The 23,788-nt window shown below is 43.6% G+C and overlaps 1 protein-coding gene across 4 annotated transcripts in view; it reads left to right on the top strand.

Annotated features, from left to right (window-relative positions):
* Window positions 1-21,868, top strand: part of PRDM2 (PR/SET domain 2) — a 119,505-nt gene extending 97,637 nt beyond the window's left edge. Inside the window, exons 7-11 of one of the 4 annotated variants that reach the window (XM_073317135.1) lie at window positions 553-632; window positions 2,260-2,384; window positions 3,716-3,781; window positions 4,259-4,344; window positions 18,251-18,338. In XM_073317135.1, the coding sequence (XP_073173236.1) occupies window positions 553-571 (19 nt within the window). In that variant the 3' untranslated portion in view covers window positions 572-632; window positions 2,260-2,384; window positions 3,716-3,781; window positions 4,259-4,344; window positions 18,251-18,338. Of the gene's footprint in view, window positions 1-552; window positions 633-2,259; window positions 2,389-3,715; window positions 3,782-4,258; window positions 4,345-18,250; window positions 18,382-20,163; window positions 20,313-21,322 lie in introns of those variants that run through there. The other 3 variants (XM_073317137.1, XM_073317138.1, XM_073317134.1) reach the window with 3 other exon arrangements.
* Window positions 21,869-23,788: the final 1,920 nt, after the last annotated feature.

Below are 23,788 nucleotides of genomic sequence, written 5' to 3'. Positions count from 1 at the left end.
TTGTCAACTGTCGCAGCCAGCCAATTCAGGAAGCTGTTGCAAACACCTTGATTACTCAATGAGAGCTCCTGTCAGTGAAGCTGCCCCGTTGGTTGACTGACGTCACAGACAGACCAGGTGATATGACCTGACCTGACTCTGTCCCACAATCCCATGCTGGCTGGGAAAGTCCGGTGTGTCTTCTAAGATACATTTCATGTGTTTGTTCTGAAATGAAGGCTTTGCATATTAACGCCAGTTTCTACTGTTATATTTTGTGTGTCATCTTTTCCCATTGTGAGGCCTTGTTTTAAAGCTGGTGGTCTAATTTGATTATAAAATAGTACTTGGCAGTAAAGACATCTTAAAGGTTCAGACAAACAGCTGTTAATGGTTTTAAAATGTTTATGGGAAATTTTTAATGTATAATTTATCTTTTTAACCATAAAGTACAGAAAGGATTAGTAATTTGCTATCACTTTTGTTTTGTTCCTGGATGAATCTTCCTTAAATATTTGGTGGTCTCTCATTTCCATATTTTATTGAAATTTCCCATTTTATTTTTCATTCCAGATTACTTTTGCAAAAGTGAATTTTCGTTAGATCTGAGATGTAGCCCTCCTCTTTTGATCTTCAGATCTATAGACATTCAGGTACTACAAAAATAGGTGGGACAATAAAACCCCTCAGAGTTACAAATACTTCAGGAATGAAGGTTGTTCCTAACTCTAAACAAAACATTATGGTTGTTTACAATTGAACATTGACTTAATACAGCTTTTAAACTTTACTATGCAGAAGAAAAATGCTGCTTTCCCTTTATTTTTTAGTAGTTCACATTTAACACAGTACTGTACTGTATTTGCTTTTTTTTGCGGGGTGAGGGAGTGTCTCTGCTGTGGTCTGATTATGTACTTCCAGTTCCAAATGAGGTATGTGGTTGACTGGTTCGTTCGTAATTCTGCGGTTCTACTGTATACGAAAACATACATAGAAAAGAATGTATGTATTTTGTATGTTGTTTCAGCCTTTAAGGACCATTCATTTTTTGCCCCCACTAAACACAAGAGAATTGTGTATCCTTCAGACTTGGAGTGGGATAGATGTCTTGATTTTTTTTATTTGTTTTTTGTTTCAGTTCATTTAATAGACATTCCTTTGGGGCGCATGAGCTCATTCTCCAAGATTTTTGCAGATTTATAAATATGACAATGTCAAAAGTCATCTTTTTCTTAGTCCCATTTTTGGTAGATATCAAAAGCTTAATCCTAAAGTGCACCAGAGCTCTGTCAGAGCATCCTGATGATTCTATCCATCATGTAATGGGGCTTGCACACCAGGGAGGGCTAGCTCAGGAATCCTCAGTAGCCTGTTAATAGCAGCTTTAAAGGCCCTACCTGGTACCAACAGAGTGGCCCCAGCAGCCGAAATGGGGGCTATAAACTGATTGGATCTGGCTGTTAGGGAATATCTCCAGTGTAAGGGGTTACATGTGACTCAGAGCTGGTGTAATGGCTGTACGTACCTCTCCAGTTTCCCCCCATGTAGGAGGTACAACTGAGAGGGTGAAATTCACCCTTTCGGAGTGGCCCTACACACCACTTAAACCTAATGTTGAGATCTTAAAAGGGACTTTGTGCATTCCTGTTACTCTAGGGCAAATTGCACCCTGAATGAATAGCTGAAAATATTGGTGGACAAGAAATTATCCAGCCCCTTTTTCAATCCAGCTACACATCATTTGATTTCGTGACCACCTCTGGTATTGAATTTCACATGCTGTGTATTGTGTTGTACGCTCTCTTCAGAAGACACCTATCCCAACTCTCATTACATTCCTAGGATAAAATTCACCAAAATGTTAAGAAGGCTTCACAGAGCTTCCACGCTGAATAAAAGAATCAGTGGGGGAAGGGGGTTTAAATCTTATCAAGGTGTTTATTCTACCAGAAACAAATTAGCGTACTCTTTAGTGTTTATAGTCCTATTCCCTTATTTATTTTAGACCAGTTTTGTTTGTTTGTCTGTTAACAGGCCCATCATCATGATTAACCATCGGGTACTTTTATGCTGCATTTTGGTTATTACATGTCTTGTTAGCTGCAAGTAGTAATATGCATTGTATAGCCTTACAGTGAGCATGCTTTTAATTTGCATTATTGTGAGCAAGAAAAGATCCATGTTCTTGAATTCATCCCTCTATAATGTAATGAATCTTAAGTAAGTTGTGCATGGGAAAGCTTGTGACAGCCTATTACTTCTGTGTTTGTATTTTCTTAGGTTCCCATACCACACCCATCACTACATATCCGAGCACTTTCCAGAGTCAGCAAATTAAACAGAGAGGGTAGCGTCTGTCAGTTGGAGTTTCCTCTCCATTTCTGTTCGTCTTCATGGGGAAAAATGCATGTATAGTACTTTTTTTAAAGTTAATGCGCTAGGTGGGTGGTGGTGGAGTAGTCAAGTTAAAAATTTCATAATTTGTCTAATAGTATTGGAGCCCCCACCAAGAACAGGGTCTTATTGTGCTAGTTGCTGGACATATGCAGAATAAGACAATCTCTGCCCCCAAAGAGCTTACAATATATAAATAGCCAAGAGAGCGAAAGGGAGGGAGGGGGAACAGGCACAGAGGTGTGAAGTGACTTACCCAAGGTTACACCTGGAGGTCAATGGTAGAACCAGGATTAGAGGCCAAGTTCCTGACTCCCCAGGCCAGTGCCCTCTCAATGGCATTTAGGCCAGAGTGGAGTGAAGTTGTAACTTTCGGTTCCTCTGGGGGTGAATTCTACGGCCTTGGATCAGCCTCAAGAAGGTCCCATCTCCGGCACCAGCCCTGAGCTGGGCTAATTGAAAGATCCTGGAGACAGAATTGGCCTTTTAAGTCTCCTTAGCCCAGATCATTTAGCCCTTTGGACAATAACAAAGCAGGGTTCTATGAGACGTCAGTGTATGCGGGGAAGCCCCAGGGCGCTGTGCTTTTGGTAGTCTGTTGCTGAAATTGTGCCATTCCATTCTGCATTAGTTGCAGTTTTCTTATGGCTGATTCAAGCCCAAGTAAACTACACTGCCATAATCCATCTGGGAGGTGATGGCAGGCCTGGGTATTGTGCCACAGTCCTCTAACCAATTAGCAATGGTAAAAGGTGGATGCTGCTAAATGAAAGCCCAGCATCAGCTAAGAGTCCTGAACTGCAGGCTGCTTTGAGCTGTTTGGGTGGCATATAAACCAGTGTACACAGGGAGAAATAACTATTTTACTTTGATACATGTAGTAAAGCAGTCATGACTGGGTTGGCTGGGTTAGCCAGAATACAGTGGGGTAGTCATGGTTCAATTTCCGTAGGAGTTACACAGAGAGAGAGAGAGTGAGTTATGATGCAATTAAATAGAGCAGCAAGTTCCCAGCCTATAGTCCTGTCATGAGCAGACTTGGTTTTGTTGCACTGAGTGGTCTGTTACAAAAATATGTCCCTAAAATATATTCATGCCGAAATTCCCAAGATATGGGCCATCCGCAGCTCCCATTGAGTCAACAGGAGCTGGAAGTGCTTGGCACCTCTGAAAATCAGGCTATCAGCTTGTAAAATGACCTGGAAGAGGAAATGCACCCTAGCTGATAGAGCAATGGATAAGAAGCTGGGATCTTGGGTTCTAATCCCAGCTGCTTAGTTACTGACTCCCTGTGCAACATTGGTAAGTCATTTGACTTTCTGTACCATGGTCTGCTCATTAGGGAAACTAGGTAAAACAGACGATTTCACTGATGACCAGGAGCTGCAACTGACCTGACTTTTGCATGGTAAGTAAATTGTAAAATGCAGGATGTATTAGAGAATTAGAATTAAAGTCTTGGAAGTAGTATAAAATTTTACAGCACAACTGAAAAAATAAGAGTCCCTAGACTTTATAATAAAGCAAAACCATGCATTAATGCCGAAGTACTTGGGATCACCAATGTCCTGTATTCTAAGAAAAGATTAATGCTTATTAAACAAATTTTTTTTAGTAGGATATTACGGCCAATGTTTTTGAGCCTTCAGCTGGGATTTTCAAAAGCACCTGAGTGTTAGGTGCTCAAATCCCATTGACATTCAGTGGGAGTTGGGAGCCTGATTTTAGACTCCTTTGTAAATCCCAGTCTGAGTATTAACTCTGCCCACATTAGGGGGGTGCCTTGATTTAACCTGTGTATAGACTAGTAAATAGATCCCTTTATAAATTCCAGCCTCAGTACCTAAAATTAGGCCTCTAACTCCATATTTATGCCCCTGTACAGAAAAGCTGTGTGCCTACACTTGCCATTGAAGTCCACGGGGCCTGCAGAAGCTGAGTACCTTTGAAACTCTGGCCACATCTATTAAGGTGCCCAAATATTGTTTTTTTGTTTCAATTTTAATAAAAAAGATGCGTATACAAAGCTCTAAGTCAGAGATGGGCAACCGGCAACCCAGCAGCTGCATCAGGTCTGCCGCAGCCCAGCTCAGGGCAGGGGAGCTGGTAGCACCAGGGCCGGGAGCGGGTTGGGTGTTAGGGTGGAGGGGCGGCCTGGGTGCAAACACGGGCATTCCATGATGCTGTGGTGAGAGCCAACAGTCTGAAGCAGGGGGCCAGGCCCAGCTTGCTCTCCAACCACCCTGTTCTGGAACCTTCCGCCCCTCAGAGGCAGGACTTGTCCCAACCCCAGCCCCACCCAGGCTTGTGTCATCCCCCTGGGAGGACCCACCCCCAACACACACCCCAGCTTGCTAGAAGATGTTAGAGGATTTTGTGGTCCTCTACTGCCTTATAGCTGTCCATCTCTGCTCTAGGTATCTTAATACATAATTAATACAGCAAAATCCCAACATTAAAGTACTCAAAAAGGGAACTCTTCTGGCTTACTATCTATTTTTTTTTAAAAAAGCTTCCACCTACTGAGACGCATACTCTACCCTCTCCAAAACCCTGTTCAACAGATGTCTTTTGCAGCCTGCCTGGAAAGTCACCAGATTTGGGCTATTTTTCAGATTTATATGATTAAAGAGCCTAAATTTAGGCACACAGATTTGGAAATATTTGTCAATGTCAAGTAACTTCTTCCAGTTGCTTAAATTTGAAGGGCATTTTACTGTCTTGTAATGTTGCCCAGTGCGGTGGGGGCCCGGGAAGAAAGCACATACTTCTGGATTTTACTGATTATCTGGACTTGTTAAATATGGAGAGCGTATTCAGTGTGGCATTCATCAATGTCAAGTTATTTAATGATCCTTCCTAAATTCAGGGGAAAACCTCTCTCACTGAGGTCACTTATCAGTTGTTGCTCTCATTGATCAGAAATCATCCCAGGGGTTGGCTAAATGATTTGGACTCTTGAACAGCCTGATGAATATATGAGTTCAGTTGGAAGTAGATGGATTTGTCATTTCAGAGTAAATTCCTGGAATAATTGCATGCAATCTATTCATAAAACTGTCTAGGGAATAATACACATGGTCTGAAATGAAATATGAGGAAATAAATCTTTTTAAAGGGATTCTAGCAATGATATAAACCATGTTTCATGCATGTGCTAGTAATCATCTATATAATTGATCATGATATGAAAAGCAAATGCGTTTTTACTTCTGGTGTTTTAACTTTAACTTTGGGGAAAGTTCTGTGGGCTGTGTTATACATAAAGTCAGACTAGATGATCAAATGATCCCTTGTATGAGCTAAAGTCTTCTGACCTTCTATTTCTAAAATGCTTGGGGTTTTTGGCATGTGCATATGGTCTAAACAGTATGCCATCACTCTGATACGAGGGATGGAAGAGCATGGTCTTCAGCTGTATACCATCTAATGGCTCCATTATCCCTATATGATATGAATGAGTGATTCTCAGATTGTTTATATTGTGAAGCATTTAATATAATATAGGTGGGGCCATAGGTGCTGACTTCCTCTCCACCTGAGCGATGCTTGACCTCTGCCCCAGGCCCTGCCCCCCACTCCACTGCTTACCCCAAGGCCTCCCTGCCCCACCTCTTCCCATCCTCTTTCCACCTCCTCCCAGAGTGTGCCCCTTCCCAGTTCTTCCCCCTCCTTCTCAGCACCTCCTGCATGCCACAAAACAAGTGATACACGGTGGATGGAGGCGCTGGGAGGGAGAGGGAGGAATTGATTGGCAGGGCTGCTGGCTGGCAGGAGGTGCTGAGGGGGAGCTGGCTGCCAGTGGGTGCTAAGCACCGGCTAACTTTTTTCTGTGCGTGCTCCAGGGCTGGAGCACCCACAGAGTCAGCACCTATGTGTGGGGCTGGGAGCTCTACCTATTATTCAAGTTTCTCAACACTTCCCATTAAAAGATGCTGTTTTCAGTTGCTTATAGCTTTGCCCAACTTTAACTATTTGGGCTGGAATTTTCCATGCCGGTTGTCTGTCTCAAGCTGAAATCGTGGTTCGTTTTTTGAGAGGGGAGTGGGGGGAATTTCAGCCAAAATAGTTCAGCCATTTCCAAGAGCAAGACCAGGGGAAAGTATGGAAAAGTGTGCTGTTTTGCTCTTGTTAAAAAGTACTTAAGACCTTATCTTTGAACAGGTGTAGCACTCCCCATTCTCTGGAGCAGGGACTTGAAATTTGGCAGAGGGCGTGGCCGTTTTGTCAGAGATGTGCCTTTTTGCCATCCCCAAGAAAAACCACCTGGTTTTGACCAAGTCCTAATCAATTGCAAACTGTGGTTTCTGTCCAGGGCTCAATAGAGACATGCTAGAGCTTAGCAGAGAACATCTCCCGAGTGGGAGAGCTCCGTGTGGTGGTTTTAAAGGTTCCATCCTTGTTTATGACCCATGTGGGTGTCAATAGGATGCCATTTCTGTTTTTTCAGTTTTGCTTTTTTTAAAACCTGGGAAATGACACACACACACACACACACACCCCTTCTGGTAAAAGAAGGTTATTAAGGTTGCACAGTCAAGCATTCAAAAGTCAGGAAATGCCAGAATTAAAGTTGCCCGTGTAACCTTAACTTGGCCCCTTTGTACATGAACATTTATTGTAGCCTTTAATTACGTGATCACACATTATTTTTCCTCAGGACTCTTGCTGTAGTTGATGCACAGAGTAGGGACCTGCTCTGGGGATGAATCAGGGCATGTGGTGAAGGAAACTGTAGGCCCCCTGGTTCTGTGTTGCAGACACTGGGTGGCGTGTATGTAATGTAGTGATTGAGGCAGAGGGTTGCAGGAAGAGAAAATGGATGGTCTCAGGGCTAAGACAGGAGAAGGCTTCGTCGGAGTACTGGGCTCTGTTCCTGCTTCTGCCACGTAGTTCCTGTGTGATGCTGGGGAAATCACTTAAATCAGACTTTGCAGAGATGGTTGCTAACTCTTGGTATTTTCCATTGAATGCATCTGATGAAGTGAGTTGTAGCTCACGAAAGCTTTTGCTCAAATAAATTTGTTAGTCTCTAAGGTGCCACAAGTCCTCCTTTTTGTTTCTGTTTCTCATTTCCCTCAATGCCCAAAACTGAGACGTGGGGCCTGAGTTACAGAAGTGCTGAGCGTACACAGTTGTGACTGAAGTCTATGGGAGCAGTGCTTAAAAAAAAACAAAAAACCCAACATTCTATTATAATGCAATGAAATCTGAAAAATCACGTCTTAGGTGTCTCAAATTGAGCACCCCCAATTAATGACATCTTTGGACCTTAATTTTTCTGTGCTTCCTTTCCTCATCTGTAAACTGGAGATAATACCCCCTCACCTCCCAGGGTGTTGTGAAGATTAATTGGTGTTTGTGAAGAACTTATACTATAGTGATCAGCCCCATAGAGCAACTCAACAGGCAGTTCACAAGTCTGTCTCCAGAGCTGGGTTTGTATATTGAACTGTAAATAAGGCCTAGGGCCACACATTGAACAATGGGGTTAAAAAGAAAATACTGAATAGCATCTCATTAAATGAACGCAGTCCGGTCTGTGTGCTGAATGTGGCAGTGATCTGTGGGGGGAAAAGTGTGTAACCATGCAGGACCATTTCTTAATGCAGATGCACCCAGGGGCCAAGTTAAGGTTGCATGGGCAACCTTAATTCTGGCATTTCCTAACTTTGGAGTGCTTGATTTTTGCAACCTTCATACAGTAGTCTTTTAACAGTTTTTTTGTGTGTAATCAATATCAAAGCAATGCAGAGAGACTTGGACAGATCAAAGCCCCTTTGTGCTGGAAACTCTTCAAACATACGGTCCCTGCCTGGAAGAGCTGACAATCTATACAGATTATTAGACAGACAAAGTATGGGTGGGGAAACAGAGGTGCAGAGAGCTGATGTGACTTGTCCAAGGTCACACAGCGGGTCCTTGGCAGAGCCAGGTCTCCTGATTCTCAGTCCACTGGACCATCCTATCTCTCCAAGATAAGAGATCCCTCTTGGGAGTAGGTTTCAGAGGGGTAGCTGTGTACGCCTCATTGTTTTTGCTCTCAGGAGTAGCTCCCCTTCCAAAACCCCTTTCCCACCTTCCCTGCATCATCTTTACTGTTTCATTACATGAAATAGCAATATTAGGATAATAAGGGAGATAAAAATGACAATAAATTCACCATCATCTGATGGATGTGGCAGCTGGAATAGGTACCCCCGTGCTATTTTTCCTCTGGGAGTAGAAATTTATATTTATTAGTACTGAATCTTCTCTCTCCCTGCTGCTCCCTCTAGATCATGTTGCAGTTTGTCTTGTCACTCCTTGGTTGAGTTTACGTCAAAGAACAGCACGAAGCAACCAGTCAAGTAAATGCACAGAAGTACTTGATTTCTTGGGTTAGGTTGAAAAAAAACAGCACACCCATATCTAGAAGACTGACAGATGCTTTTCCATAGTGACAACAGCAAGTTGTTTTGCAGATGGTAGTTTGAGAACCGGCGACAAGCCTTTCAAAATAGGCATAGCACCTCATGCTGCGTGATCCTTTTAAGTTTCATAATCCAAGCAGGGCTGGCTGAGTCATTACTTGGATACAAGAACTGCCAAGGAGCTGTGAGAAGTGGCGTTGGTTGATTCAGCAGGTGACACTCCATTTTTCTGAGTCGTTCTTGGCCCGGTGCCCAGGCAGAGTGCTAGATGGCATTGTGCTTTTGGAGCAGTGCCACCTTTCAGATGAGATGAAAAACAGGCTTTGACCACTTGTCACTATGCCACTTAAGAAGAGTGAGAGGGTTAATCCTGGTACCAGGGCCCAATTCAAGGTAAAGCACAGAGTCTACATCAGTTCCTTCTGCAGTTTTATTTGGATACGTTTCCTTTCGTGTCGGAACCTGTTGCTCTGCATAGGCAGGGCACATACTATAGAAGTGAGAGTCACCGTACCCTGAAGGGAAAACTCGCATCCAGGGGAGGATAGGCGGTGTTTTCATTGTTGCTCTCCCCACACGGGTTCTGCTGGGGAGAAAGAAGCTTTACTCCTCAGGAAGCCCTGCCAGTGGAGGCTGCTGTCGGGATGAGCTGAATCGATGCATCTCCCAGTTGCCCTGGCTATATCCTATCCATTGGAGGGAAGATTGTAGGCACCTTGTATGGCTCTCTTGTCCTTTCTTAGGGCATTTACTCCAGCAGGAGCTGGTGTAGCTGCCTCTCGGCAAATCCAGCCTGCTGGGTTTAACGGAGGCCATACCTACACTGTGGGCACTACCGTGGCACAGGAGCTGCAGCTCCATAGCATAGACGCCCCCTACAGCAAGGGAAGGGGTTTTTCTATCGCTGGAGGTAATCGGCCTCTCCGAGGCAGTAGCAAGGTTCAGCAGAAGACCTAGCTGCATCTACAGCAGCGACTAGGTTGGCATAGCTGTCGTGCTCAGGGTGTGAATTTCTCTACCCCAGGCCTCCGTTTGAGTAGCGGTTATGCTGCTATTTCAGTGTATTGCAGGGTTCAGATTTGATTGTGTTTTGCTTGGGCGCAAGTTTGGCTGTTCAGTTCTTTGGGGTGTGAGGGGTTAGAGAAATGCTAGATGATTCACTCTTGCCCCATTGTGCTGCCTTGCGTGGTTTCACCAAACTACATGGCCCCTTTCTTAGGGTTTCATTTTTAGATTCCTTGAGACTCTGTCCGTGCACAAATGCGTATTAGAAGTGTAACCCATTGTGCAGTTTGTGTTCCGTAACTCCTTCTGTGCCTGAGCTGCAGAGAACATGCCTGCTAAGTCTGCCAACTAGGACACTTAGCCCTTTAGTTCATGATCTTAGCTTTGCTGGCCCTAGCTTCAGTCCCCAGTGACAATCAAGGTGACAGTTATTACACTAGTAACTAGACTGGCTTGTGTATGTGTCAGTTCCCTGCAGTACTGCAAACACATTATCACATCAAAGCGTCTTTTAAATCGGCTACACCCAAAGCGTTTTTTCCCTGTGCTGATCCTTCTGTGTGTGTTGTTTTGTCTGAAGCAAATTACGTGATGAGATATGCAGGGCTGAACCAAGCCATTTCAGTTCTGCTAGCCCTTAGTGCTAACCAACCGTGTTTTCTCTCATGTTCTTTTTATAACTCAGCTGGGGTGAGCACATTCATATAGAGGGTAAATAAAGATTATATGAAGTCTTCCCGATCTATGATATTCTTTCTGTTGCTATTAAATGATGAGCTTTATTCGTTCCCCCAACCAAGAGGGCAATTCAGTGCACATGGAAGACTTTTATCAAACTATCCAATTAGATTTTATGGCAGCATAAAAGATGCATTTGAGTACTTCTCGTTTTAATCCAGTGTTCTTCACCTTTTGGCACTCCAAACTCAATGTGCACCTTAAAAAGGGCCGCAAGATACATTGCTGAAGCAATCCAGTCCATCTCACTGTAAAGGCTCAGGCCAAGATTTCCAAAAGCGGCCAGTGATTTCTGGGAGTCCAACTGGAGACATCTCGATGGGGCCTGAAAGCGCAGAGCATCCACTCTCTGAAAATCAGGACCCTTCCAGCCTCTGAGGCTGGGCTCCCAGAAATCACTATTTGCTTTTGAAAATCTTGGGTGTAATTGTAAATGGTGAGTTAGATGTCACTTTGTTACATGGATTCACCTTCTCACATGTTCAGATTGCCCCCCCCCACCCCCATAAGAATTGCATCAGGCTTTAAACAAAGGGTGAGGTTTTCAGGGGTCTCAGCGCTGGCCTAACACTGATCCTATGTCTGGAGTCTGTAGGAATCTTACCTTTTGATTTAAATGGGAGCAGAGTTGAGCCAGCACTGAGCAGTCTTGAAAATGCCACCCTTAGGGGGCCATCTGCACAGTGAAATTGACTTGGGGATGGCCTGATAGTTTTGTGTTGGCCTGAGGGAGCAGTGACCATTGTCATGATGTCCCCTAAACCACCATGGCTAGACACTCCAGCTCCACACCTCTAGAAAGCTGGGCATTCCAGCTTCTCAGTGATAAATGAGCTTTTTCTAGCTTTGGTGGTTTGAGAGAATTGACCATAAAATCACATTATTTGGATTATTCCTTTGTGTCCCTTTGTTTGGTGCCTGTAAAATCAAATCTAGCCCCGTGACCCAGCTTCCCTCCCACTGGTCTGAATTGAGCACATAACACTCTCAAAAGAACTGCAGTGGGACACACGGAAATTCTCCGTTTCGGTAAGCAGAATAAGGACTTTCCAATTCCTAAGTATATAGCTGTAGAGTAAAATGTGCAAGAAAATCTGTCAACAAATTTCTTCTGGTCCAGTAGGCCCTCCCTTGTTTCCCTTCGAAAAGTTCCCTGCTCCACAGTACAATCCATGGAACTGATGTTAGCTAATATTTCTCAGTGTCCCCTGGTGGCTGTTCTGTGAATTCACTTTCCCAGTAAGCACTATTCTAATGCAGCTGAGAGAGAGTTCGTTTAGCAAGGTAACATAGTCGCAGTGTTTCATACCTGACCGGAAGTGGGAAGTACTAAAAACCCTGTTCCCAGGTGGTTAACCAGCCCAGTTTTGCAAACCCAGAAGGTTGGCAGTTTGGAGATGCACTTGTCCAAGAAGAAAAGAAGTACTTGTGGCACCTTAGAGACTAACCGATTTATCTGAGCATAAGCTTTCGTGAGCTACAGCTCACTTCATCGGATGCATTCAGTGGAAAATACAGTGAGGAGATTTATATATACACACAGAACATGAAAAAATGGGTGTTATCATACACACTGTAAGGAGAGTGATCACTTTAGCTCATCTTAAGTGATCACTCTCCTTACAGTGTGTATGATAACACCCATTTTTTCATGTTCTGTGTGTATATAAATCTGAACGCATCCGATGAAGTGAGCTGAATTTCACGAAAGCTCATGCTCAGATAAATTGGTTAGTCTCTAAGGTGCCGCAAGTCCTCCTTTTCGTTTTGCGAATACAGACTAACACAGCTGCTACTCTGAAACTTGTCCAAGAGGTTTTTTGAACCTACTGATGTCAGTCTGCATCTGCTGAAGTTGGTTTGCTTATGGATCTTAAATTGATGATGATAGAGGGCAATAATTATGCTCTATGTTAAGAACTAAACCAGGTTGTGATTGGGTGTGGAGGATGTGGAGCCGGGGGGGAGGGGGGAAAGAGACTTCTGACCGTGTACATATTTTGTTGTTAAATTAGGGGATCAGAAACTTAAGCTCTCCAAGAAAAACATTTTTCAATTAAGTCAAATATTAAACCCTAAAATCCTCACTACAGTTCCTTTAAATTCTGTCCTCTTCACCATATACTAACACTGGTTAATGCTCAAATAAATTTGTTAGCCTCTAAGGTGCCACAAGTACTCCTTTTCTTTTTGCAGATACAGACTAACACGGCTGCTAATCTGATAACTGGTTATTTTGTTACTATACTGCCCCATTTATAATGTCTCAGCAGGATCTTTAATCCTTTTGGATCTTGATTTATCTAGCAATCATGACAAATAGCCTCCGGGCTTCATTCCCACTAGTTACACAGCTGATGTTTCTGGGACTTAAATGGGTAATGTGGAGGACTGAAAAACACCTTTCAAGAATGTAAATTGCTCACCTCTGGTGGAAGACAAGGTAATTTGCATGAAAATGCCAAGTGCTCTTTGTAAAGGAGGGGAGTGTATGTTTAATGTACCTTTTTCTAATGGGCTAGCTAAATTACACATCCTTCTGCTTCCAACCCAGTGTTCAAGGGTTTGGGGAGGTTGGAGCAGTAGACATTAGAGGTTTTGGAAAATGTTACTTTTCACTGAAAGTCGATTGCTTTCAAACCCTTCATCTCTACATTTCAGAGCATTGCGGTAGATTCTACTGCTGTAACTCTCTCTAAAATCAACGGCACAGCCGTCCAGCATACTGGAGCTGTGTCCCTAACGTACAGGGAGGAGCCTTAGGTCTTGTCTACATGAGCAAGTTGCCCTGGTTTAACTCAAACCAATTTAGTTAATATGGTGCAAACCCCCCCTCCCCCCCGTGTGGACACTCCTATTTTAGTTTGAGTGTCTAATTATAACTTAGTTTAAATCAATTAGGAATTTTACCAAAACAAGCCAGACCAATATAACTCCCTTTATGTCAGTGTAACCGTGTCTATTCTAGGAGGTTGTAGGTTTGTCAATTTTGGTTGGACGTGTTCCTGGAGGTTTCATTATGACATAATCTTTAGGAATTAAAGATTAATCTTTAATTCCTGGAGGGTTGGCAATCCAAGCCGCTGCACTGATTTAACTAAATCTTTTTTTTTAACCAATTTAGTTAGATCCGTACAAAAACCTTGTTCAGACAAGCACTTAATGATACTTCTCTTTGCCTTCCCCCTGTACACTCCTTATTTTTTTCTGAGGTCAGCCCAGTTCTGCAGTGAGAAGTATCTCTTGAACTGTGGTGCAGGAGTGGACTTGATACGCTACTGAGGCTGCATCATAACTGGGCATCACCACCACTGGGCTGAAATTCTCTCCCCTTTGCTCTGCCCCCCTGCTAGCCATGGTGGGGGCGCTAGCATCAGTGAGGCACAGGGGTTTGGTTACAGTGCCTCATTGTCATTATTGTCCCCGGTGGGGAAGTGGCAATGGTGGGAGAACATCTGCAAGTGTCCAGTGTCCATGCCAGCTGACAGAGCGATAACTGATTTTAGAGCTAGTGCAGTTGCAGGATTTTCAAATGCTTTAATGTGCATGCAGTGGCTTACTGACTTCTTGGCAATATCTCTCACCTGCTCGCTGATCCACCTGTCCCAAAAGCAGAGCTGCAACTATTGTAAGAAGGTTTCAGAGTAACAGCCGTGTTAGTCTGTATTCGCAAAAAGAAAAGGAGTACTTGTGGCACCTTAGAGACTAACCAATTTATTTGAGCATGAGCTTTCGTGAGCTACATGCATCCGATGAAGTGAGCTGTAGCTCACGAAAGCTCATGCTCAAATAAATTGGTTAGTCTCTAAGGTGCCACAAGTCCTCCTTTTCTTATTGTAAGAAGCAAGCTCATGAGCCTCCCAAGAGGTTAATTTAAGGTCAATAGAGACCCGGCGTGTTTTTCTGTGGGATCCAATCATTAAAATTGTTCATAACAGTGCAGGGCTCCATCCTGACCCATTCAGAACACTTTGTGGGCATAACAAGCTCCGTAAATATTGCAAAAATGGAAGCGAAACAGAAGAGCCTTGTGTTGCTGTTGTAGACAGGTCCAATGCATCCTACATCTGTCCCAGATGGGCTTCATGTGGTGTTTGGGGTGTGATCCCCTGCGACTGTTTGTCATTATTGAGTTCATTCCTGATGCATTAAGTTGCTACATCAGTGTCGGTTCGTTCTGCCATCCCTTGCCCGGCTCCAGACAATGCTACGCCTTCTCTCTGGCTGGGAAGGCAATGGCACCACCATGTGGGGGATTGTTATGTACTTCTCTGAACAGGGCTCTCGCTGCAAAGGATGGGAGGTGGCTGCTGCTCTGATGAGTAGAGGTCAGCGCGTGTCCCATCGCACAGGCTGGCGTGCATTGCCATAAATGATGTTTAGCTTGCACTGAGAACGTTCCAAGTGTTGTGCCTTTGTGAAAAGGCCCTGGCCTGCTGTGGTGTTTAAAACATGTTCATTTCCTTGGTTTTTAACACATCTTTGCTGCTACCGCTTTCAAGCTTTAAGGTCGTGATTCAGTGAATACTTTTCCACCCCTCTCACACAGGATGGGGCGTCTTTCCTTTATTCTGAGCTGGCTGACTTTCTGAAAACCCCCACGTAAGTGGTGGTGTTGGAACTTGCTATTGCACAACACAGCAAAGTAACAATGATACTACTGCTTGGTGCTTCTCAGCGGAAGATTTCCGCGATCGACACAATTAACAACTCGTGCACTGTCCCTTTGGACAGCATTGAGCCCTACTGAGTGAGGAAAGCTTTGCAGGGACAAAATGGGGGAGGGAGGGCCAGTAGTAAATATCCCCTGGACAGGACACTCCCTCCTAAGCCGGGATGGACAGCCAGTGCATGTCTGATCTCGACTGACAGCTCTGAAATGAAGATATAAGCCATGAATTGAAACCAGGACCAACTGGGGTGAAGATAATCTCCCCCCCCCACACACACACACACTCCATGCCACTTGTGCATGGGTGAGGTTACCCAAGAGTCCAGCAGTTCCTCCACACCACAAGTCGGGCCCTCTGTGGCACGTAGCTTGACCCCATTCCCCCACCATCCCAGGAGAGTAGGAGAGGACCAGGAGCTGCAGAACAGTCCATGGTGGAGGGTGGAAGATAATTTGCACAAGCTTCTCCCCTTGCAGCAGCAGGAGATATGTGGATTCTTTGCACATGCACACATCCCCATCAGGATCTATTGACCTGATGTAGAGTCTCTTAGACCTTGTGTTCACTGGGAAGAAAGGTGTGTTCTTGGGTAAAATCCTCATGAAGACGAGGCAGGTTGTAGTTTTCACATTAGCAGGTCAAGGTAAGGACTATGGGGAAGTCTAAGGTTTACCTCAACTTGCTAACACATACTAGATCTACAAAATGCCTTGTCTCCATTAGCATTTGACCTCTTGAGTTACCACATACTAGCTAATTTGAGGCAAGAACACACCTTCTTTCCTAGTGAAGATGCACCACGCAGGAGTCTGATGGAATTTGAGGACTGCCAACATAATGGCACAGCAACAGATTTCCCACAGGCACTCTTACAACAGACAGCACTCACTAGCCTTTGGCACAGGAAACAGTCCATAGTTAACCATATGGCTTCAGTGATTTTTAAGTAGAGAACACGAGACAAAGTGGTCAATAAAATATCCAGGAGTTAATTTTCAGCCTCAATCTGGCTCTTTAAAAAACATTCTCAGTCTCTCACACCCCAAAACACAAGGTAAGGGATCTACTGTAAGAACTAGTTGAAATGCAAAAAAAAAAAAAAATTTGGATCTACTTTAATGTTGGGGGTTGAGTTTTTGGGAGGAGGGGTAAGAGGTGAATCTTTTCAGGCATGTTGCCTGCCTATATTTTATTTTTCATTCTATATGTTAAGGTGCACAAAGGTCTTTGGGCATTTGCCTAATACATGAATGTGTATTATTATTAATTTTATAAAGGACTTTTGAAAGTTGCAAGGCATCCTTGACATTAATCAATATTTAGGTGGACACATTCTGCTTAAAAAAATCCAAGCCAAACTTATTTTCTTCCTTGTGTTACCAGTAACATTTTAATTGCTAAAATCAAAAGAAAGGTCAACTTTTATTTACTTGTTACCATTTCCATTATTTCATTTGGGAGCATTCATCATCTTGGGCAATGAAAATTGGCTTTTTTTCTACTGGCCGTTTTCACTTTCTGGTTCTCATGCACTTGCCCAGTGCTACAATGTTTACATATGCAAACACTGCAGACTCAAATCCAAACTAAACAACTATTTTCATGGATTATTTTAAACATCCCAGAAAATATTTTTATTAGGCCTGATTGACATTTTTCTATTTTCCAAATGTTGATGACAAATTCACACTTTTAAAAAATTGATTAAATTTCATGAACCATTGTACAATTTTTAAAAAAACAGTTCTAATTTGATACCAGGTTTTGTGAAACATTTTACAAAACCTACGGCTGGGGACTATCATTAAGGTCAAAGGTCCCTTTTCAAAGATTTCCTTTGAACTGTAAAAATATGCTGGAGCAAAAACTAGCTTCTTGAGTATTGTAGTAATAGATTTTTGAAAGAGGTCCCTCTGTTGGAATGTAAGTTGATAATAACATAGTGTTAGTCTTGGTCAGGCTCTGCATGTGCAATATGCAGGGTCGTTACCACAGCTCTGTGTACAAACACTGTACAGATTTGTGCAAATAACCGGTGCTGTGGTACTGGCAACCACAAGTGTTCAAAAATCATGAAATATTTCTTTTAAGCCGGAATGCTTTTTCAAAAACTAATAGATGTGTGATTCTTTTTATCCTTGCCTTTTGGTCTTTTAGCCTTTTACATGCTCTTTTCGCCTTGTCAGTAGCTTTTATCACCAACCCTGAAAACTAGAAACATAATTTTTATTTTGAGATGAAAGATGAGATTCTCACGTAGTCACAGGATCCGGGGACCTAGGGCTGAAGGTAAAAAGCAAATATCAAAAGCCTTGCAATAAAATCATAAGAGTTAACCACTCTGCTTTTGGTTATTTGTGTGTGCAATTATCTGATTTGCAAGAGCTTTCGTGGTGATGGGGCATGCAGCTTAGGAGTGTAGTTGAGCACCTGGCCTTTTTGAACACCTTACCCTGTTAGTGTATGTGTTTTTTTTATGTAATGTGAAATGCGTTTTGCATCAACACAGATGCAAAACAATGACATGGCATGGCGACATGACAAAATAGACCCTGACTCTGCCAGCTATTCTGCACAGGGGGCCCGCTGCAGTCACAGCCCTGTTGACTATTGATGTCCAGTTTGTCCTTCCTGGAAGGTTCTCCACATAGTTCTCTGAGCCTGGACATCGGGGAGGCGGTGAGGCGGGGGAGAGAAGGGGGTCAGGGAGAACACACTCAACTTTCTCCTGAGTTTTCACCTAAATTGCACTGCAGAGCAATTGCAAGACACCCCCTCGTTTTCATGAGCAACTTTGGCAGCACCTGGGTCTAGAGCCTTTGTACAAAGTCAGTTGGAGCCAATGGAAGGTCTCCCAGTGAGCTTTGGATCAAGCCTGGGAAAGGTACCCCGGCTTTCATATGATACTGGGCCACCAGCCTGGCAAGTAGGTTGGGGTAAATGTTTGAACTGAGATTGTGTGTTGGATATGTGGCCTGCCTCTGCTTTTATCCCAAATATGATGTGTGTGCGTGTGTGAGAGAGAGTTTCTCCTGCCTCTTTATGCAGTTACAGACTCCGCACGGCCTCTAGATGTCCCCCCTCCTCTTCTCAGAACACCAGCACCAGGCAATGCAAGAGATCCAACTGCACGACGGCCCACTTCTTCAAGGAATAGACTCTTCTGCACATCAAACCAGGTACAGCAAGGCAGTTGCCCCTGGTACTGATGACCACACAGCGCTTTGTGGTGCTTTGCATTTCTGTAGCCAAAGCACTTTACAAATGTTAGCTCACCTCAGAGAACCCCTGTGAGGCAGCTAACTATTGTCCTCAGTTACTGGTGGGGAAACTGAGGCACACAGGCTCAATGACTTGCCCAAGGTCACAAAGAGAGCTGGGAATAGAACTCTATATGTGAGTCCTAGTCCCCTGCTTTAGCCAGGCCCATAAGACCATCCTTTCCTCTTGTTCTGAAACACCTAGACCCGTTGGACCCATAGGTTCAAGTCCTGGCAGGGTTGATTTAGCGCTCCATTCTCCTTCAACAGGAGAACAGAGTTCCACTCCACGCCCTATGTGAGAGCCTTGTGGAAGAGGCCTTAAAGCTCACTGTGCCACTCCTACAGGTGGATCTTTGAGCCCTTGGCAATTCTTATAAGTGCTCCGATTCTCCATTCCTCCTGTGCTGCTGGGCAGGGACCTGTGTGCCATTTGCTTGCCACCCTCCACCTCAGACAGGACCGCATTTCTTTTCTGCTGTTCGCAGAAGTGCTGAAGTGCTTTGAGATCCTATGGGACGAAAGGGCCAAAGGCTTAATGTCACTCTATTCTTAATATCAAGGCAACTGCACCCAAACCACCAGGGGATGCCTTGGCAATGTGCCAGTAGCTTAAGAACTAGACCCCTTATTTGCATATTAATTTACATATTTAATAGCCTTGACTTCACTATTTGCTTCTTTGGTAGGAGACATTTTTAATACAAAAAATAGTGCCATGTTGCATTTTAAATACATTAGCTCAGATCCTCAGCTGGTGTAAATCAGCGTAGCTTCATTGTAATCAAGGGAGTGACATAAATTTTCCTCAGCTGAGGATCTGGCCCAGTCCCCCTAGTGATCCTGAAATGACTCACTTCTCCGTACATCAGAGGAAGTTTTGACTAATCCGGGTAGTTGAAGAAGCCCAACTCAGTAATAAAAAGTTTGTTGAAAGCTGCTAAAGTGCTGTTGGATAGAACCTAGTGGATAGAACACTAGACTGGGACTCAAGACCTGGATTTTAGTCCTGGCTCGGTCACTGGCCTGCTGGGTGACCTTGGGCAAGCCACCTCGTCTCTGTGCCTCAGATTCACCGCATGCAAAATAGGGATAATGATACTGACCTCTTTTGGGATCTACTGATGAAAAGCGCTACATAAGAGCGAGATATTATTATTACCACTTATGTGCGTAAAGTTAAGTACATGTGCAAATGTCTACAGGGTTGAGATCCTAGATGGGTGCAGGGTCTTGAACCCTGAAATAGGTTTATATTTGGTTAAACTAAACTGTAAATGAAATAGAGAAAATTAGTATTATGGGAAAAAGTTAGTACGATAAGAAAACCAAACTGCCTCCTGCACTATCAGAAATGGTGGCGAATAGTAAAAATTTAACATTGATTGGACAGTGATATCTGAGTTTCCCCTGTTATTTCTTGTTGTTAGAATAGGGGAGACTGTGACTTTTCACATACCACTTTGGGTAAATGGTGACTTTTCTATGGAGACCACCGTTATTGCAGGTGATTATGTGTATTTGCAGGCACAGGACAGTGCTGAACTGAGAAGATGAGGCAAAGTAATCCTTAGATATCATAATCTGTTCTGTTCATTCCCAGTTCGAGTGAGACCAGGAGCTCATCAGGAGAAAGAGGGGGGGCAGTGGTATTCTGTGCCAGAAGCAACGGCATCTTGTTGTCCTTGTCCTTCTTTGCAGAGAGCGAGTCATGAACTATGGAGGCCGGTGAAAGGATGATTCTATCGCATCCCCTGCAATATGAAGTCCACTCATCCAGAGCCACTGGAACAGCATGGGAAAACATTCAGAGAGAATTGTAGATTGTTGTGACCACATTGGGAGGGCAGGTAGATTTGGGCAATTCTTCTCTTTCTGTTGGAACGTAGAGGGGTTGGACATACTATGCAATTACATCTTCAAAAGACTGTTACATCATTTTATCTTCTAACTGTACTGTACACTTTATAGAACTGAGCAACCCATTGAAAATCCACCCAGAGTGGAGAGTTTGCTGAGGTGTTCATATCCCAAATCTGTGGGTACCCCAATCTGAGCGTGTATCATGACCTTTAAGATGTTGGAACATTGCAAAGGTTGTGATGCCACTGCTTTTAGAAGATTGTAGGACTCGCATCTCCTGGAAACTCACCTGTTAAGTGGTCTCTCAAATGCAGTGATGGTGTCAGTCCAGTTTTCTAATGGGACAAGCGTTCATTTTGCGAAAAGCTTCCGTTATATTTGGCACTAGCTCGGCACCCATTCATTGCTGCCATGATTGAGTTTTACAAGCATTCCTAAAATGCCCATCACAGTGCATGGTACCAAGCAACATCTTCCCACAAATAGGGAGGTTAGTAATTGTGACCGTCCATTAGAGCCAATTTAGTTTGGTTAGGCTTAGAGAGGAAGGAGCCATGATGATTGACCACAGCCTGTAAAGACGAAGTTTCAGGGTGTTGCAGTTAGTGAGAAGGCTGAACAAAGAGATATATTCTCTCTTGCTCATAAAGGGCCTCGTTCACGCAGGTCTATCATATGGCAGAGGTGACCTCTGCTTGCTTCCACAAACTTCACCTTTGTAGTTGCTTAATGAATTTGGATGTCCAATACCCATTAAAAATTAATGTAAACCACATATCCAAAGCCACTGGGCAGCTTTGAAAATCTCAGCACACTGATAAAGCAATTTATGGGTCTTAGATATGTCTAGGAGCCTGCCCCATTGTACCTAATCTCCAAGTTACAGTCATTTAGCTTTATCGAAAGGTCTCCACAATAGACTCTGCTGTACTGGATGCAGCAAATTCTCTTTTATTTCGTTTACCTGTCCTTGTTTCTTCCTTTTTTCATGATCCAGAATTTGTATGGCAACACCTGCACTAGAGTTCTTTAGAAAACGGATGATCTTCCTGTATGTTTTGACAGCACCTAACATTGTAGCAACAAATCGGAGAAAAATACCAGCACCACTTTGAGGTATCCCTAAAGTTTCCAGTGCAATGTTGTTAGACAATGAGCATGTTTACTAAGTGATGTATTTTCACTTGTCACTCAGGGGCTCTTGCTTAAGAGATGCCTCATGTTGCGGCCTGAACTATACTTAAAATAGCCCACTCTTTTGAGACCTCCCTCAGTATCTAGGAGTGGGCAAGGTGTTTTTAGAAATGGAGATTCTGGCTTGGATTCTGCTGGGCTTAGTGCCTTTAAGGTAGACCTGTGACATTACTAAAGCTGAATTTTGTGCAGTTTACTTTTCTTTGGTTTTTTTTAGAGTGATATTAATTATACTGTTCAAGAAACTCAAGGAGAGAAGTGTGTAAATGCTGTGATTATATGACTACTTTTCCCAGAGCAGTTTTGGTTTATCATGCAAACCTGTAAATATGTATTTACAATTTTAAAAGCACGTCTTTGCGTCCCTATTGTAAATGCTCCATTTTTAAAGTTTTGTATCTTGTTACTCCACTAAAGATTGCAGCACCCAGTTTGACCTTGCATCAGTCCACACTAAAAATCCATTACAGTCTGAGCCATGGTAGAAAAATATCCACACCATCAACAAGAAATGTCCCATTATTGCAGTAAACTTTTCACTGTTTTCCCCTTAGACAACAAAAGAAGATTCTTTGGAGGCAGGGAGTCCATCTTTGCACAATAATTGATTCAAACTCATGGCATTTCTATATGATGATGGGGACATTTTCACCTCTGCATATTCAGGAAAATTCACCATTGTTTTCCAGGGCAGAATTTCAATTTTGCAACAACCCTCCACCATGCCTGCTGGTGAAACTTGTGAAATTTTGCCTTTGACCTCCTCTTCCCCCCCCCAATCACAAATTCTCATGAAAATTCAAGGCGGGGGGGGAGACCCAGGTTTTGCATGTACAAATTTGCAAGGCTGACGCTGGTAGCTCTGCAGCACTCTCATGACACTTGTTTTTAAAATAAAAAATTCAGTATAAACAATGTGAAGACGTGGTGTTACCTGGTGGGGCTTGAGTTCTGAACATTGCTCTGGAAAACTGAAGACTCTGTCTGCCATGTAAAGAAAAAACAATAAACTAATGTGACGAACTGTCGTGTGGGAACGGTTACTGACTTGCCAGTACTTTCAGTCCACCAGTTTTGAATCACAGCCATGCAACAGGAGGGGCTGAAATGGAGAATTCCTTTGTGGGTATCTCCTGTAACTTAAATGCGGCCAAAGGATTTTTTTTTTTGGAGGCGGGAGAGTGGAGGGGAGAAAATCACTGTAAATAAATGAATATTCCCAGTGTAACACTAGGTGTCAAGGGCCCAGACCTGCTAATAATTATGAACAGGAAGGGCTGAGTGCTCCCTTTATGTCACTACCATCTGCCATCTTTTCGGACAAGGCCAAAGCATCATCCAAGCCTCCATGTTCTTTGGGCCCTCCACCCACCCCATCAGCTTTCTCTGCTCCTGCAGAGAGCAAAGATTCCTGCATTCTCAGGAATGTGCTCACACTCACTATGTGAAGATGCAGCAGCATGGTCTAGTGGATGGACCACTGGCCTGGGGCTCAGGAGATCTGAGTTCTGTTCCTGGCTCTTGCAGTGACCCAGGGCAAATGATTTCCCATCTCTGTGTGTCCCTTCCAAATCTTTGTCTGATCTATGTAGACTACAAGCTCCTTGGGGCAGGGACTGTCTTATGATGTGTTTGTACAGCACCCAGCACAACAATCTTGGTGGGGGCTTCTATGAACCACCACAATATGTACAAATAATAATTTAAACCGGAGAAAGCTTTTCTGAGAAAAAAGAGCCAGAGGACATAAATCGGAGCATTTTAATGGTGTGGCATCTGGACAGAGACTGCAAAAAATTACTACAATAGGGGTTAGAGAGTTTGTTAATGGAGAGAAATTTCGATGATCACGCTATGCCTGCTCTTGTCAATGCTCACAACTTTTCCTTCCACTCTGCTGGAGTTCTCCAAGAGTCCCCATTTTCAGGGAGGTAGCTTTCTGCTTTAAAGAGAACTCAAGCTCTTGATCTTTCCAAACCCTCCAGACAGTTGGACGAAGGGGTTAGTCATGTCATCTGTGCAAGCTCACTCTTCTCTCCTTTGATTTCCCTCCTTGTTAGATTAGCCTATTCTCTCTCTCCCCCCCCCCCCCCAAGGGAAGGGTCCTTTGCTCAATCTGTTTATGAAAATATGTTTGATACTGGTTCCTCAGACCCCTCTCTCTGGGAGTAATAGGGCTGGGAAAGAAGTCCAAGGTTAATTATACAGAACAGTATACATGTTCAGAAATGGAACAGAGTTATGTCAGCTGTATCCATCCATCCCAGCC

Source organism: Lepidochelys kempii, chromosome 18 (assembly GCF_965140265.1).
Source record: "Lepidochelys kempii isolate rLepKem1 chromosome 18, rLepKem1.hap2, whole genome shotgun sequence".
NCBI lineage: Eukaryota > Metazoa > Chordata > Testudines > Cheloniidae > Lepidochelys > Lepidochelys kempii.
Note: the sequence above shows the minus strand (reverse complement) of the source record. Positions and strands in the feature narration are given on the sequence as shown.